Below are 16248 nucleotides of genomic sequence, written 5' to 3' on the forward strand. Positions count from 1 at the left end.
ACAAAAGGTCTATCTGACTGAAAGGTCTTTCTACTATTTGAATCATGTATATATATATATATATACACTCCTTAAACGCTAGTAAAACCAAATGAATCATGTATATATTATTTTATCCATACTGGATATTTTTCTGCCACCCTGAGATTCAGGGTCAGTGGTCAGGTATTCTGCCGCTGTGTACTCTCTGTTTAAGGCCAAATGGCATTCTAGTTTGCTCTGTTTTTTTGTTGATTCTTTCCAATGTGTGATTTGGTTGGGTCTAATTGTGTTGCTGTCCTGGGGCTCACTCTCTCTCAGTCATAGAATTTGTTTAATTTTGGAGTATAGGGTATAGCAGGGAAGGGCAACTTAGATGGGGGTGGGGGCCACCAACTTAGATGAGGTTGGGGGTCACCAACTTAGATGGGGTTGGGGGCCACCAACTTAGATGGGGTTGGGGGCTACCAACTTAGATGGGGTTGGGGGCCACCAACTTAGATGGGGTTGGGGTCCACCAACTTAGATGGGGTTGGGGGCTACCAACTTAGATGGGGTTGGGGGCCACCAACTTAGATGGGGGTGGGGGCCACCAACTTAGATAACTGATGATCAATGGGCCCCACCCCGTTCGGTAATTCGACAATGCTTACTACAAGTTTAGATTCAGCAGCTGACCGCTAGACTAATTTACCAACTAACTGACCTATTAATCTAACTGTCAACAGTAAGTTGGGTCCTCGACTGGGTACCTGGTCTGCAAAGGGGGGTGGTGACCGCCAGTTGCCCATCCCGAGGCTAGACCAATTACATAACAAAGATGTCTTAAATCAGCCATGTGTCATATGTGGTTGGCTATGTATTGTATAACAGCACGATTATTAATTTAATTCAGGGTTTTTTCAGGCTTGGGCTCATAGATGGACCGATGCTTATGCATCAGCTCTAATATGCTTATGGGTGTTTTGAATGAATCATCACCTTTAGAAAGGGCTGTCCAGTTTGTTGTTAGGCTTTGAAACAACATCCACAACAAACATGTTTTACACTGTTAAAACCTGCTGTTGAACTGCTTTCCTCAAATTAATCATTACAAGGAGGTGAGTTAGAGTGGTTAAAGGGACAATAGAGCCCGGAGTACCAGGCCATTAGGACCTGATGGAGGGACAATAGAGCCTTGAGTACCAAGCCATTAGGACCTGATGAAGGGACAATAGAGCCCTGAGTACCAGGCCATTAGGGACAATAGAGCCCTGAGTACCAGGCCATTAGGATCTGATGGAGGGACAATAGAGCCCTGAGCACCAGGCCATTAGGACCTGATGGTATTTAGCAAGTTATGTACCACCAAAGCATGTCTAGAGTGCAGAAAAAGGAGATTGCTGTGACTCAACGTTCATGTGGAATTTTACTGCGGTCATGACTCGTGATTGCCCGTGTGGCGGTAACACGATCACCACAACAGCTCTAGCTGTAGTCTGTCAAGCCAGAACAATATGACTGGGAGCCATGTGATCTGTGAAACACATGCTGCAGAAGGATGTACTTCCGTCCAACGGATCTGTGTAGCTAGATATGAGTAGTACTCGGTCAATATAAGGACAATCCATTTCAATGTACATCTACTGTAACACCGTATCATAACGACTAAAAAGCTAAAGGCTCTTTTAACACTTTCAGTTTGTAGATCTGTTTCAGTATATCAATCTGTTTCAATATATATCGATCTGTTTCAATATATATCGATCTGTTTCAATATATATCAATCTGTTTCAATATATATCAATCTGTTTCAATATATATCGATCTGTTTCAATATATATCAATCTGTTTCAATATATATCAATCTGTTTCAATATATATCGATCTGTTTCAATATATATCAATCTGTTTCAATATATATCAATCTGTTTCAATATATATCAATCTGTTTCAGTATATCAATCTGTTTCAATATATATCAATCTGTTTCAGTATATCAATCTGTTTCAATATATATCAATCTGTTTCAGTATATATCAATCTGTTTCAGTATATATCAATCTGTTTCAGTATATCAATCTGTTTCAATATATATCAATCTGTTTCAGTATATATCAATCTGTTTCAATATATATCAATCTGTATCAGTATATATCAATCTGTTTCAGTATATATCAATCTGTTTCAGTATATATCAATCTGTTTCAATATATATCAATCTGTTTCAGTATATATCAATCTGTTTCAGTATATATCAATCTGTTTCAGTATATCAATCTGTTTCAATATATATCAATCTGTTTCAGTATATCAATCTGTTTCAATATATATCAATCTGTTTCAGTATATCAATCTGTTCCAATATATATCAATCTGTTTCAGTATATATCAATCTGTTTCAGTATATCAATCTGTTTCAATATATATCAATCTGTTTCAGTATATCAATCTGTTTCAATATATATCAATCTGTTTCAATATATATCAATCTGTTTCAATATATATCAATCTGTATATCGATCTGTTTCAATATATATCAATCTGTTTCAATATATATCAATCTGTATCAGTATATCAATCTGTTTCAATATATATCAATCTGTTTCAGTATATCAATCTGTTTCAATATATATCGATCTGTTTCAATATATATCGATCTGTTTCAATATATATCAATCTGTATATCGATCTGTTTCAATATATATCAATCTGTTTCAATATATATCGATCTGTTTCAATATATATCAATCTGTATATCGATCTGTTTCAATATATATCGATCTGTTTCAATATATATCAATCTGTTTCAATATATATCAATCTGTTTCAATATATATCGATCTGTTTCAATATATATCAATCTGTTTCAATATATATCAATCTGTTTCAATATATATCAATCTGTTTCAGTATATCAATCTGTTTCAATATATATCAATCTGTTTCAGTATATCAATCTGTTTCAATATATATCAATCTGTTTCAATATATATCAATCTGTTTCAATATATATCAATCTGTTTCAATATATATCAATCTGTTTCAATATATATCGATCTGTTTCAATATATATCAATCTGTTTCAATATATATCAATCTGTTTCAATATATATCAATCTGTTTCAGTATATCAATCTGTTTCAATATATATCAATCTGTTTCAGTATATCAATCTGTTTCAATATATATCAATCTGTTTCAGTATATCAATCTGTTTCAATATATATCAATCTGTTTCAGTATATCAATCTGTTTCAATATATATCAATCTGTTTCAATATATATCAATCTGTTTCAATATATATCAATCTGTTTCAGTATATCAATCTGTTTCAATATATATCAATCTGTTTCAATATATATCGATCTGTTTCAATATATATCAATCTGTATATCGATCTGTTTCAATATATATCAATCTGTTTCAATATATATCGATCTGTTTCAATATATATCAATCTGTATATCGATCTGTTTCAATATATATCAATCTGTTTCAGTATATATCAATCTGTTTCAATATATCGATCTGTTTCAATATATATCGATCTGTTTCAATATATATCGATCTGTTTCAATATATATCAATCTGTTTCAGTATATATCAATCTGTTTCAATATATCGATCTGTTTCAATATATATCGATCTGTTTCAATATATATCGATCTGTTTCAATATATATCGATCTGTTTCAGTATATCGATCTGTTTCAATATATATCGATCTGTTTCAATATATATCGATCTGTTTCAGTATATATCAATCTGTTTCAATATATATCGATCTGTTTCAGTATATCGATCTGTTTCAGGATATCAATCTGTTTCAGGATATCAATCTGTTTCAGTATATCGATCTGTTTCAATATATATCGATCTGTTTCAGTATATCGATTTGTTTCAACATATCAATCTTGAAAAGAGCGGATGCTTAATGACTAACATGTAAATGTAGTACAAGTATGTAAACATAATACTCACAGAGTCTGAGCTGCCTCTGAAGGAGTCCAGGCTGTTCTGAGTACAGGATGATTTCCTCAGCACCTCCTCATCAGTAGCATGTCCGTCCGTGATACTGGCTCCGTCTCCCGAGCCTGTACTCCCCTGCACCTCCTCAAACTCCTCCTGGTCACAGTCTGACTCTGTGTCTGGTAGGATGCTAAAGGAGATCTCCTCCCTGGCTCCTGGGACAGGCACAGTGGGCATAAAGTCTACCCTAGAGGGAGCCACGTCTCCTCTTCTCACTGGCACAGCCTCAGGGACTGTGGTGGGCATAACATCTACCCTGGCGCAGGGTCTGTTGGGTATAACCTCAAATCTTCTGGGTACTCTGTTGATGTCTGGAGCCACCTCTGTTCTCCTGGTGGGTTGGTGGCACAAAGCTTTACCTCCTCCGGTGGTGAGGGCAGGGAGAGGAGGTGGAGCAGGGTGGTGTGTAGGGACACTAGATCCATAGGAGGTGAGGGGGTAGTAAACAGGGGGGCAACACGGGGCCTTTGAGAGGGCCAGGGCCTGTGCTACTAGTCCCTCAGCGAAGGCCGGAGGTGGAGGAGGGAGGGAGGAGAAGAGCTCCTGGTCCAGAGGGATCTCCGCAGGGAGAGGGAAGTCAGGAAGGGGGATACCACTACCGGGACACTCCTTCTTAGCATGGAAGCCCTCATCCACCTCCTCCACCTCCTCCTCGGCCCGGGCCAGGGGAGCGGTGCTCTCTGAGGGGTCGTGGAGATTCTCCTCGCTGGACAGACTCTGTTCCAGACCCCCAAAGTCCAGGAGCTCCAGGAACTCTGTAGCCACGCGAGACGCCTCCTTCTCCAGCCGGTAGATCTCTGCGTCCCTCCTCTGCCGGAGCTCCTCCCCGTTCCCTCCAAGGCCGTCCCCTAACATGGACACCCCGTCCTCCTTCTGGCGCTGCAGCCTCTCAATCTCCTTCTCCAGCCGAAGGATCTCCTCCATCTGACGGGACTCCTCCTCGGAGGTGTGGGGGTGCAGGGAGTGGGACAGGGACACCTCCTTGTGGTACACCTCCTCATGGGGAGCAAGATACTCCATCCTCAGGGAGTTCCTAAAGGGAGAGAAGAAGAGAAAGAACATGATTAGATGGTTCAACTGATGTCTAACAGTACAGTACCAGTGTATGTTGGTTGGCTGATGGCTGATAGTACAGTACCAGTGTATGTTGGTTGGCTGATGGCTGACAGTACAGTACCAGTGTATGTTGGTTGGCTGATGGCTGATAGTACAGTACCAGTGTATGTTGGTTGGCTGATGGCTGATAGTACAGTACCAGTGTATGTTGGTTGGCTGATGTCTGACAGTACAGTACCAGTGTATGTTGGTTGGCTGATGGCTGACAGTACAGTACCAGTGTATGTTGGTTGGCTGATGGCTGACAGTACAGTACCAGTGTATGTTGGTTGGTTGGCTGATGGCTGACAGTACAGTACCAGTGTATGTTGGTTGGTTGGCTGATGTCTGACAGTACAGTACCAGTGTATGTTGGTTGGCTGATAGTACAGTACCAGTGTATGTTGGTTGGCTGATGGCTGACAGTACAGTACCAGTGTATGTTGGTTGGCTGATGGCTTACAGTACAGTACCAGTGTATGTTGGTTGGCTGATGGCTGACAGTACAGTACCAGTGTATGTTGGTTGGCTGATGGCTGACAGTACAGTACCAGTGTATGCTGGTTGATTGGTTGGTTGGCTGATGGTACAGTACCACTGAATGTTTGTTGGCTGATGGCTGACAGTACCAGTGTATGTTGGTTGGCTGATGGCTGACAGTACAGTACCAGTGTATGTTGGTTGGCTGATGGCTGACAGTACAGTACCAGTGTATGTTGGTTGGTTGGCTGATGGCTGACAGTACAGTACCAGTGTATGTTTGTTGGCTGATAGTACAGTACCAGTGTATGTTGGTTGGTTGGCTGATGCCTGACAGTACAGTACCAGTGTATGTTGGTTGGCTGATGGCTGACAGTACAGTACCAGTGTATGTTGGTTGGTTGGCTGATGGCTGACAGTACAGTACCAGTGTATGTTGGTTGGTTGGTTGGCTGATGGTACAGTACCAGTGAATGTTTGTTGGCTGATGGCTGACAGTACAGTACCAGTGTATGTTGGTTGGCTGATGGCTGATAGTACAGTACCAGTGTATGTTGGTTGGCTGATAGTACAGTACCAGTGTATGTTGGTTGGCTGATGGCTGACAGTACAGTACCAGTGTATGTTGGTTGGCTGATGGCTGACAGTACAGTACCAGTGTATGTTGGTTGGCTGATGGCTGATAGTACAGTACCAGTGTATGTTTGTTGGCTGATAGTACAGTACCAGTGTATGTTGGTTGGTTGGCTGATGCCTGACAGTACAGTACCAGTGTATGTTGGTTGGCTGATGGCTGACAGTACAGTACCAGTGTATGTTGGTTGGTTGGCTGATGGCTGACAGTACAGTACCAGTGTATGTTGGTTGGTTGGTTGGCTGATGGTACAGTACCAGTGAATGTTTGTTGGCTGATGGCTGACAGTACAGTACCAGTGTATGTTGGTCGGCTGATGGCTGATAGTACAGTACCAGTGTATGTTGGTTGGCTGATAGTACAGTACCAGTGTATGTTGGTTGGCTGATGGCTGACAGTACAGTACCAGTGTATGTTGGTTGGCTGATGGCTGACAGTACAGTACCAGTGTATGTTGGTTGGCTGATGGCTGACAGTACCAGTGTATGTTGGTTGGCTGATGGCTGATAGTACAGTACCAGTGTATGTTGGTTGGCTGATGGCTGACAGTACAGTACCAGTGGATGTTGGTTGGCTGATGGCTGACAGTACCAGTGTATGTTGGTTGGCTGATGGCTGATAGTACAGTACCAGTGTATGTGGGTTGGCTGATGGCTGACAGTACAGTACCAGTGTATGTTGGTTGGTTGGCTGATGGCTGACAGTACAGTACCAGTGTATGTTGGTTGGTTGGCTGATGTCTGACAGTACAGTACCAGTGTATGTTGGTTGGCTGATGGCTGACAGTACAGTACCAGTGTATGTTGGTTGGCTGATGGCTGACAGTACAGTACCAGTGTATGTTGGTTGGCTGATAGTACAGTACCAGTGGATGTTGATTGGCTGATGGCTGACAGTACAGTAACAGTGTATGTTGGTGTACCTGTTGTTAGCTGTAGTGTTTTTCTTCTCTTCCTGTCCGTTGCTAAGCTCCTCCTCTTTTCTACTCAGTGCTTCATGCTCCTGTTGTAGTCTCAGTCTCTCCTCGTTCTTCCTCAACTCCTCCAGCTCTAACACCCTTTGTCTCTCCTCCTCTTCCTCTCTCCTTCTCCGCTCTTCTTCCTCTCTCCTCCTCCGCTCCTCCTCCTCTTCCTCCCTCCTCCTCCGTTCCTCCTGCTCTCGTCTCGTCTCCTCTTCCAGCCTCCTGCTCTCCTCCTCCCTCCTCCTCCTCTCCTCCTCCTCCCTCCTCCTTTTCTCCTCAGAGAGCTGTCGATAGAGGCCTCGGGCCAGCCGACCACGTTGGTGTTTCTGGAGAAGGACAGCTGCAGCGCGGAGCCGCAGGAACACACGTCTCCAGAAGTGAGCCCTGTAGTTCTTCTGGATGATGATGGTGCTGGTCAGGACCCTCTTATAGTGCTTCCTATGGGGAGGGGCCCACACAAGGCAAGTCACTGTCTGGCTGTCCACTCATTGTTCAAACAACATTTCACCCACAATGTCCCTCTCCCTCACCCACAGGACCCCCACCCTGACTCTCCACTCTACTCTATCTGGATCTCTACTCGCTACTCTACTCTGTCTGGAGCTCTACTCGCTACTCTACTCTGTCTGGAGCTCTACTCTACTCTGTTTAGAGCTCTACTCTACTCTGTTTAGAGCTCTACTCTACTCTGTTTAGAGCTCTACTCTACTCTGTTTAGAGCTCTACTCTACTCTGTTTAGAGCTCTACTCTCTACTTTACTCTACTCTGTCTGGAGCTCTACTCGCTACTTTACTCTACTCTGTCTGGATCTCTACTCTACGCTGACTGGAGCTCTACTCTCTCCTCTACTCAAACAAAAACTAGATCAACTGTATTTTATAAAATAATATGTTAGAGCACTAAACAATCATGACATTGAAACTGTAGGACTGTCTAATCTTTCTAGAAATGGTAGCAGCAGCTAGATGTTAATCAAGGTTCGTAATATCCACAATACTGATAGACTATTGAGAATATATTGTTGTTGCTCTTAAAATGTAATTACTATCCTTATCAGCCTGGTCTCTGAGAAAAACATAGAATATTTTACTAAAATCTGTGCCACTCCATTTAGTATGATATGTTTCTTTACGTTAGGTTACATTACATTAACTACCAGATGTAAGATAATACATGTGCATCTGGGACACTCAAGTATGGTAGTATGGTATGTTTGGTATGGACAGTAGGTTAACAATGTAGCATATCATACTAAAGCAGTCGAACATAGCATATCAGACTAAAGCAGTCGAACATAGCATATCATACTAAAGCAGTCGAACGTAGCATATCATACTTAAAGCAGTCGAACGTAGCATATCATACTTAAAGCAGTCGAACGTAGCATATCATACTTAAAGCAGTCGAACGTAGCATATCATACTTAAAGCAGTCGAACGTAGCTTATCATACTTAAAGCAGTCGAACGTAGCATATCATACTAAAGCAGTCGAACATAGCATATCATACTAAAGCAGTCGAACATAGCATATCAAATTTAAAGCAGTCGAACATAGCATATCGTACTAAAGCAGTCGAACGTAGCATATCATACTAAAGCAGTCGAACATAGCATATCGTACTAAAGCAGTCGAACATAGCATATCATACTAAAGCAGTCGAACATAGCATATCCTACTAAAGCAGTCGAACATAGCATATCATACTAAAGCAGTCGCACATAGCATATCATACTAAACGGGTTCAATTAAGACGTAGGATACTATACGTCCTACAATTCATTTTAGGTAGGCCAATGTAATGTAATCGAAAGTAAAGTAACATATATTAACTAGAGTGGCACAGATTTGAGTAAAAATATAATAGATTTTGCTTTGAGACCAGGTTGCCTTTATAGCTTGATAATCCAGATATGACTGGTTCTATGTATCTAGACACTGTTACGGATCTTCCTACACTTATTCTGGAACACATTTTAAATATTCCAAACACAGTCCAAACACAGTCCAAACACATTCCAAACAATCCAAACAGTCCAAACACAGTCCAAACACAGACCAAACACAGACCAAACACAGTCCAAACAGAGACCAAACACAGTCCAAACACAGTCCAAACACAGTCCAAACACAGTCCAAACAGTCCAAACACAGTCCAAACAGTCTAAACACATTCCAAAGACAGTCCAAACACAGTTCAAACACAGTCCAAACAGTCAACAGTCCAAACACAGTCCAAACAGTCCAAACACATTCCAAACAATCCAAACACAGTCCAAACACATTCCAAACAATCCAAACAGTCCAAACACATTCCAAAGACAGTCCAAACACAGTCCAAACACATTCCAAACACAGTCCAAACAAAGTCCAAACAGTCCAAACACATTCCAAACAGTCCAAACACAGTCCAAACAATCCAAACACAGTCCAAACACATTCCAAACAATCCAAACACAGTCCAAACAGTACAAACACATTCCAAAGACAGTCCAAACACATTCCAAACAGTCCAAACAGTCCAAACACAGTCCAAACACAGTCCAAACACAGTCCAAACAGTCCAAAGACATTCCAAACACAGTCCAAACAGTCCAAACACATTCCAAAGACAGTCCAAACACAGTCCAAACACAGTCCAAACACAGTCCAAACAGTCCAAACACATTCCAAACAATCCAAACACAGTCCAAACACATTCCAAACAATCCAAACACAGTCCAAACACAGTCCAAACACAGTCCAAACAGTCTAAACACATTCCACACAATCCAAACAGTCCAAACACAGTCCAAACACAGTCCAAACACAGTCCAAACACAGTCCAAACACAGTCCAAACACAGACCAAAGACAGTCCAACCACAGTCCAAACAGTCCAAACACAGTTCAAACAGTCCAAACACAGTCCAAACACAGTCCAAACAGTCCAAACACAGTCCAAAGACAGTCCAAACAGTCCAAACACAGTCCAAACAGTCCAAACACAGTCCAAACACAGTCCAAACAGTCCAAACACAGTCCAAACACAGTCCAAACAGTCCAAACACAGTCCAAACAGTCCAAACACAGTCCAAACAGTCCAAACAGTCCAAACAGTCCAAACAGTCCAAACACAGTCCAAACACAGTCCAAACAGTCCAAACAGTCCAAACAGTCCAAACACAGTCCAAACACAGTCCAAAGACAGTCCAAACACAGTCCAAACACAGTCCAAACACAGTCCAAACAGTCCAAACACAGTCCAAACACAGTCCAAACAGTCCAAACACAGTCCAAACACAGTCCAAACAGTCTAAACACATTCCAAAGACAGTCCAAACACAGTTCAAACACAGTCCAAACAGTCAACAGTCCAAACAGTCCAAACACAGTCCAAACACAGTCCAAACACATTCCAAACAATCCAAACACAGTCCAAACAGTCCAAACACAGTCCAAACACATTCCAAACACAGTCCAAACAAAGTCCAAACAGTCCAAACACAGTCCAAACAGTCCAAACACAGTCCAAACAATCCAAACACAGTCCAAACACATTCCAAACAATCCAAACACAGTCCAAACAGTACAAACACAGTCCAAAGACAGTCCAAACACATTCCAAACAGTCCAAACAGTCCAAACACAGTCCAAACACAGTCCAAACACAGTCCAAACACAGTCCAAACAGTCAAAACAGTCCAAACAGTCCAAACAGTCCAAAGACATTCCAAACACAGTCCAAACACATTCCAAACAATCCAAACACAGTCCAAACACAGTCCAAACAGTCCAAACACAGTCCAAACACATTCCAAACAATCCAAACAGTCCAAACAGTCCAAACACAGTCCAAACAGTCTAAACACATTCCACACAATCCAAACAGTCCACACACAGTCCAAACACAGTCCAAACACAGTCCAAACACAGTCCAAAGACAGTCCAAAGACAGTCCAAACAGTCCAAACACAGTCCAAACACAGTCCAAACAGTCCAAACACAGTCCAAACACAGACCAAAGACAGTCCAACCACAGTCCAAACAGTCCAAACACAGTTCAAACAGTCCAAACAGTCCAAACACAGTCCAAACACAGTCCAAACACAGTCCAAACACAGTCCAAAGACAGTCCAAACACAGTCCAAACACGGTCCAAACAGTCCAAACACAGTCCAAACACAGTCCAAACAGTCCAAACACAGTCCAAACACATTCAAAACAGTCCAAACACAGTCCAAACACAGTCCAAACAGTCCAAACACAGTCCAAACACAGTCCAAACAGTCCAAACACAGTCCAAACACGGTCCAAACAGTCCAAACAGTCCAAACACAGTCCAAACACAGTCCAAACAGTTCAAACACAGTCCAAACAGTCCAAACAGTCCAAACACAGTCCAAACAGTCCAAACACAGTCCACACACAGTCCAAAGACAGTCCAAACAATCCAAACACAGTCCAAACAGTCCAAACACAGTCCAAAGACAGTCCAAACACAGTCCAAACACAGTCCAAACACAGTCCAAACAGTCCAAACAGTCCAAACACAGTCCAAACACAGTCCAAACAGTCTAAACAGTCCAAACACAGTCCAAACAGTCCAAACACAGTCCAAACACAGTCCAAACACAGTCCAAACAGTCCAAACACAGTCCAAACAGTCCAAACACAGTCCAAACACAGTCCAAACACAGTCCAAACACAGTCCAAACACAGTCCAAACAGTCCAAACAGTCCAAACACAGTCCAAACAGTCCAAACACAGTCCAAACACAGTCCAAACACAGTCCAAACACAGTCCAAACAGTCCCCAACAGGCCCAGCTCCAGTACTCACCTTGCCACATAGCTGAGTATGTGTGCCCGGATCACCATGCCCGCCTGTCTCCGCACCTCTTCCCTCTCCTTCTCCAGCCGGTGTTCCAGCTCTTCCTTCAGGAACACCTGCAGGACATGACACATGACACGTCCAGTCAGAGAGAGGGATGGAGGTTAGGTCCGCACGGCACGGCCCGCACGGCACGGTCGGGTAGGGCAGAGAGAGGGGGGTGGTGGAGGTTAGTTCCTCTTGATAAGGTCCAAGGTGGGTTGCTGTAGGCCCTGATGTTTGTCACAGAGCAGAGCTATAGCTAGTTACTACTGTTCCTGACACTCTCCCTGACTGCAGAGAGCCCAGCTGAAGACTGCTACTGTGCTGCTGCAGAGAGTCATGGTGTTGTGTTGTTAGTCCTACAGCGAGCGGCCATTCTGTCTGTGTTTCCGTGTTTCCGTGTGTTTCTGTGTTTCCCTTCTGTTGCTCTCTCTCTCTGGCTGCTACTGAGGTGACCAGGGAGAGAGAGAGAGAGAGACTAGAAGGGAGGAGAGCCAGAGAAGGGCAGGGAGGGGAGGGAACTGAGGGACAGGGAGAAGAGGGGAGGGAAAGAGACACAGAGGGGAGGGCACTGCTAGGCAGAGAGAGACAGAGTGGAGGGCACTGCTAGGCAGAGAGAGACACAGAGGGGAGGGCACTGCTAGGCAGAGAGAGACACAGAGGGGAGGGCACTGCTAGGCAGAGAGAGGCAGGGAGAGACACATAGAGGGGAGGGCACTGCTAGGCAGAGAGAGGCAGGGAGAAGAGGGGAGGGGGAGGGAGAGACACATAGAGGGGAGGGCACTGCTAGGCAGAGAGAGGCAGGGATAGAGACACGTAGAGGGGAGGGCACTGTTAGGCAGAGAGAGGCAGGGATAGAGACACATAGAGGGGAGGGCACTGCTAGGCAGAGAGAGGCAGGGAGAGACACAGAGGGGAGGGGGAGGAAGAGACACATAGAGGGGAGGGCACTGCTAGGCAAAGAGAGGCAGGGAGAGACACATAGAGGGGAGGGCACTGCTAGGCAGAGAGAGGCAGGGAGACTGGAGGGGAGGGGGAGGGAGAGACACATAGAGGGGAGGGCACTGCTAGGCAGAAAGAGGCAGGGAGACTGGAGGGGAGGGGGAGGGAGAGACACATAGAGGGGAGGGCACTGCTAGGCAGAGAGAGGCAGGGAGAGACACAGAGGGGAGGGCACTGCTAGGCAGAGAGAGGCAGGGAGACTGGAGGGGAGGGGGAGGGAGAGACACATAGAGGGGAGGGCACTGCTAGACAGAGAGAGGTAGGGAGAGACACAGAGGGGAGGGCACTGCTAGGCAGAGAGAGGCAGGGAGAGACACAGAGGGGAGGGCACTGCTAGGCAGAGAGAGAGAGGTAAAGACACAGAGGGGAGGGCACTGCTAGGCAGAGAGAGGCAGGGAGAGACACAGAGGGGAGGGCACTGCTAGGCAGAGAGAGGCAGGGAGAGACACAGAAGGGGGGGGCACTGCTAGGCAGAGAGAGGCAGGTAGAAGAGGGGAGGGGGAGGGGGAGGGAGAGACACATAGAGGGGAGGGCACTGCTAGGCAGAGAGAGGCAGGGAGAGACACAGAGGGGGGGGGGCACTGCTAGGCAGAGAGAGGCAGGGAGACTGGAGGGGAGGGCACTGCTAGGCAGAGAGAGGCAGGGAGACTGGAGGGGAGGGGGAGGGAGGAGGGCACTGTTAGGCAGAGAGAGACAGGGAGAAGAGGGGAGGGGGAGGAGGGCACTGCTAGGCAGAGAGAGGCAGGGAGACTGGAGGGGAGGGGGAGGGAGAGACACATAGAGGGGAGGGCACTGCTAGACAGAGAGAGGTAGGGAGAGACACAGAGGGGAGGGCACTGCTAGGCAGAGAGAGGCAGGGAGAGACACAGAGGGGGGGGGCACTGCTAGGCAGAGAGAGGCAGGTAGAAGAGGGGAGGGGGAGGGGGAGGGAGAGACACATAGAGGGGAGGGCACTGCTAGGCAGAGAGAGGCAGGGAGAGACACAGAGGGGGGGGGGGCACTGCTAGGCAGAGAGAGGCAGGGAGACTGGAGGGGAGGGCACTGCTAGGCAGAGAGAGGCAGGGAGACTGGAGGGGAGGGCACTGCTAGGCAGAGAGATGCAGGGAGACTTGAGGGGAGGGGGAGGGAGGAGGGCACTGTTAGGCAGAGAGAGACAGGGAGAAGAGGGGAGGGGGGAGGAGGGCACTGCTAGGCAGAGAGAGACAGGGAGAAGAGGGGGGGAGGAGGGCACTGCTAGGCAGAGAGAGACAGGGAGAAGAGGGGGGGGAGGGCACTGCTAGGGGGCACTGCTGGGCAGAGAGAGACAGGGAGAAGAGGGGGGGGGGGCACTGCTAGGCAGAGGAAGACAGGTAGAAGAGGGGGGGGGGCACTGCTAGGCAGAGAGAGGCAGGGATAGAGACACAGAGGGGAAGGGAGAGGGAGGAAGGCACTGCTAGGCAGAGAGAGACAGGGAGACTGGAGGGGAGGGAGAGGGAGGAAGGCACTGCTAGGCAGAGAGAGGCAGGGATAGAGACACAGAGGGGAAGGGAGAGGGAGGAAGGCACTGCTAGGCAGAGAGAGACAGGGAGACTGGAGGGGAAGGGAGAGGGAGGAGGGCACTGCTAGGCAGAGAGAGGCAGGGAGACTGGAGGGGAGGGACAGGGAGGAGGGCACTCCTCCAAAGAACAGGACACACCCCTTGTCCTTGCTCTCATTAAGGAAGGAGGCTAAGAGACTTCTACTGGGACTTGTTAACCCTTCCTTTATACTCCAACATAATCACATTGGAAGAATTTATGACACTTTAAACCTCCACAGGTGCCTATAAATACATTGAGTATAAAGAGATGGTGTATATGTCAAGGTTACCTAGGGCTGGGGGATATGGACAAAATATCATATATCATTTGTCACCTTTTTGACCGTATTTGCTGTTTTTGAATGATGCTTTATGTGTAGTAATAATATGAGTAGCATAGACTAAGTAAAATAGTATAGAATACAGTATATACATATGAGATGAGTAATGTATAGACTAAGATACAGTAGAATAGTATAGAATACAGTATATACATATGAGATGAGTAATGTATAGACTAAGATACAGTAGAATAGTATAGAATACAGTATATACATATGAGATGAGTAATGTATAGACTAAGATACAGTAGAATAGTATAGAATACAGTATATACATATGAGATGAGTAATGTATAGACTAAGATACAGTAGAATAGTATAGAATACAGTATATACATATGAGATGAGTAATGTATAGACTAAGATACAGTAGAATAGTATAGAATACAGTATATACATATGAGATGAGTAATGCAAGATATGTAAACATTATTAAAGTGACTAGTGATCAATTTGTTAAAGTGGCCAGTGATTTCAGGTCTGTATGTTGGCAGCAGCCTCTCAATGTTAGTGGTGGCTGTTTAACAGTTTGATGGCCTTGAGATAGAAGCTGTTTTTCAGTCTCTCGGTCCCAGCTTTGATGCACCTGTACTGACCTCGCCTTCTGGATGGTAGCGGGTTGAACAGGCAGTGGCTCGGGTGGTTGTTGTCCTTGATGACCTTTTTGGCCTTCCTGTGACATCGGGTGCTGCAGGTGTTCTGGAGGGCAGGTAGTTTGCTCCCGTTGATGCGTTGTGCAGACCTCACTACCCTCTGGAGAGCCCTGCGGTTGTGGGCGGTGCAGTTGCCGTACCAGGCGGTGAAACAGCCCGACAGGATGCTCTCAATTGTGCATCTGTAAAACTTTGTGAGGGTTTTAGGTGACACGCCCCATTTCTTCAACCTCCTGAGGCACTGTTGTGCATTCTTCACCACACTGTCTGAATGGATGAACCATTTCAGTTTGTCAGTGATATGTACGCCAAGCAACTTTCCACCTTCTCCAATGCTGTCCCTTCGATGTGGATAGGGGGGTGCTCCCTCTGCTGTTTCCTGAAGTCCACGATCATCTCCTTTGTTGGTTGACGTTGAGTGTGAGGTTATTTTTCTGACACCACACTCCGAGTGCCCTCACCTCCTCCATGTAGGCCGTCTCGTTATTGTTGGTAATCAAGTCTACTACTGTTGTGACGTCTGCATGCCACCCAGTGATGGGTGAACAGGGAGTACAGGAGGGGGCTGAGCACGCACCCTTGTGGGGCCCCAGCGTTGAGGATCAGGGGAGTGGAGGTGTTGTTTCCTACCTTCACCACCTGGGGGCAGCCCTCTTCTAACCCCTGACCAATACATACGGG

The 16248-nt window shown here is 45.4% G+C and overlaps 1 protein-coding gene across 1 annotated transcript in view; it reads right to left on the reverse strand.

Moving 5' to 3' along the window:
- The window catches only part of LOC110516739 (unconventional myosin-X), a 254271-nt gene that overhangs the window by 39396 nt on the left and 198627 nt on the right, over positions 1-16248 (reverse strand). Inside the window, exons 21-23 of the mRNA XM_090230756.1 lie at positions 11981-12087; positions 7122-7598; positions 3943-5023 (exon numbers count right to left, since the gene is read on the reverse strand). Coding sequence (XP_090086882.1) covers positions 3943-5023; positions 7122-7598; positions 11981-12087 — 1665 coding nt within the window. The remainder of the gene's footprint in view (positions 1-3942; positions 5024-7121; positions 7599-11980; positions 12088-16248) is intronic.

This window comes from Oncorhynchus mykiss, chromosome 3 (genome assembly GCF_057628025.1).
Source record: "Oncorhynchus mykiss isolate SJ-2025 chromosome 3, ASM5762802v1, whole genome shotgun sequence".
Classification (NCBI taxonomy): domain Eukaryota; kingdom Metazoa; phylum Chordata; class Actinopteri; order Salmoniformes; family Salmonidae; genus Oncorhynchus; species Oncorhynchus mykiss.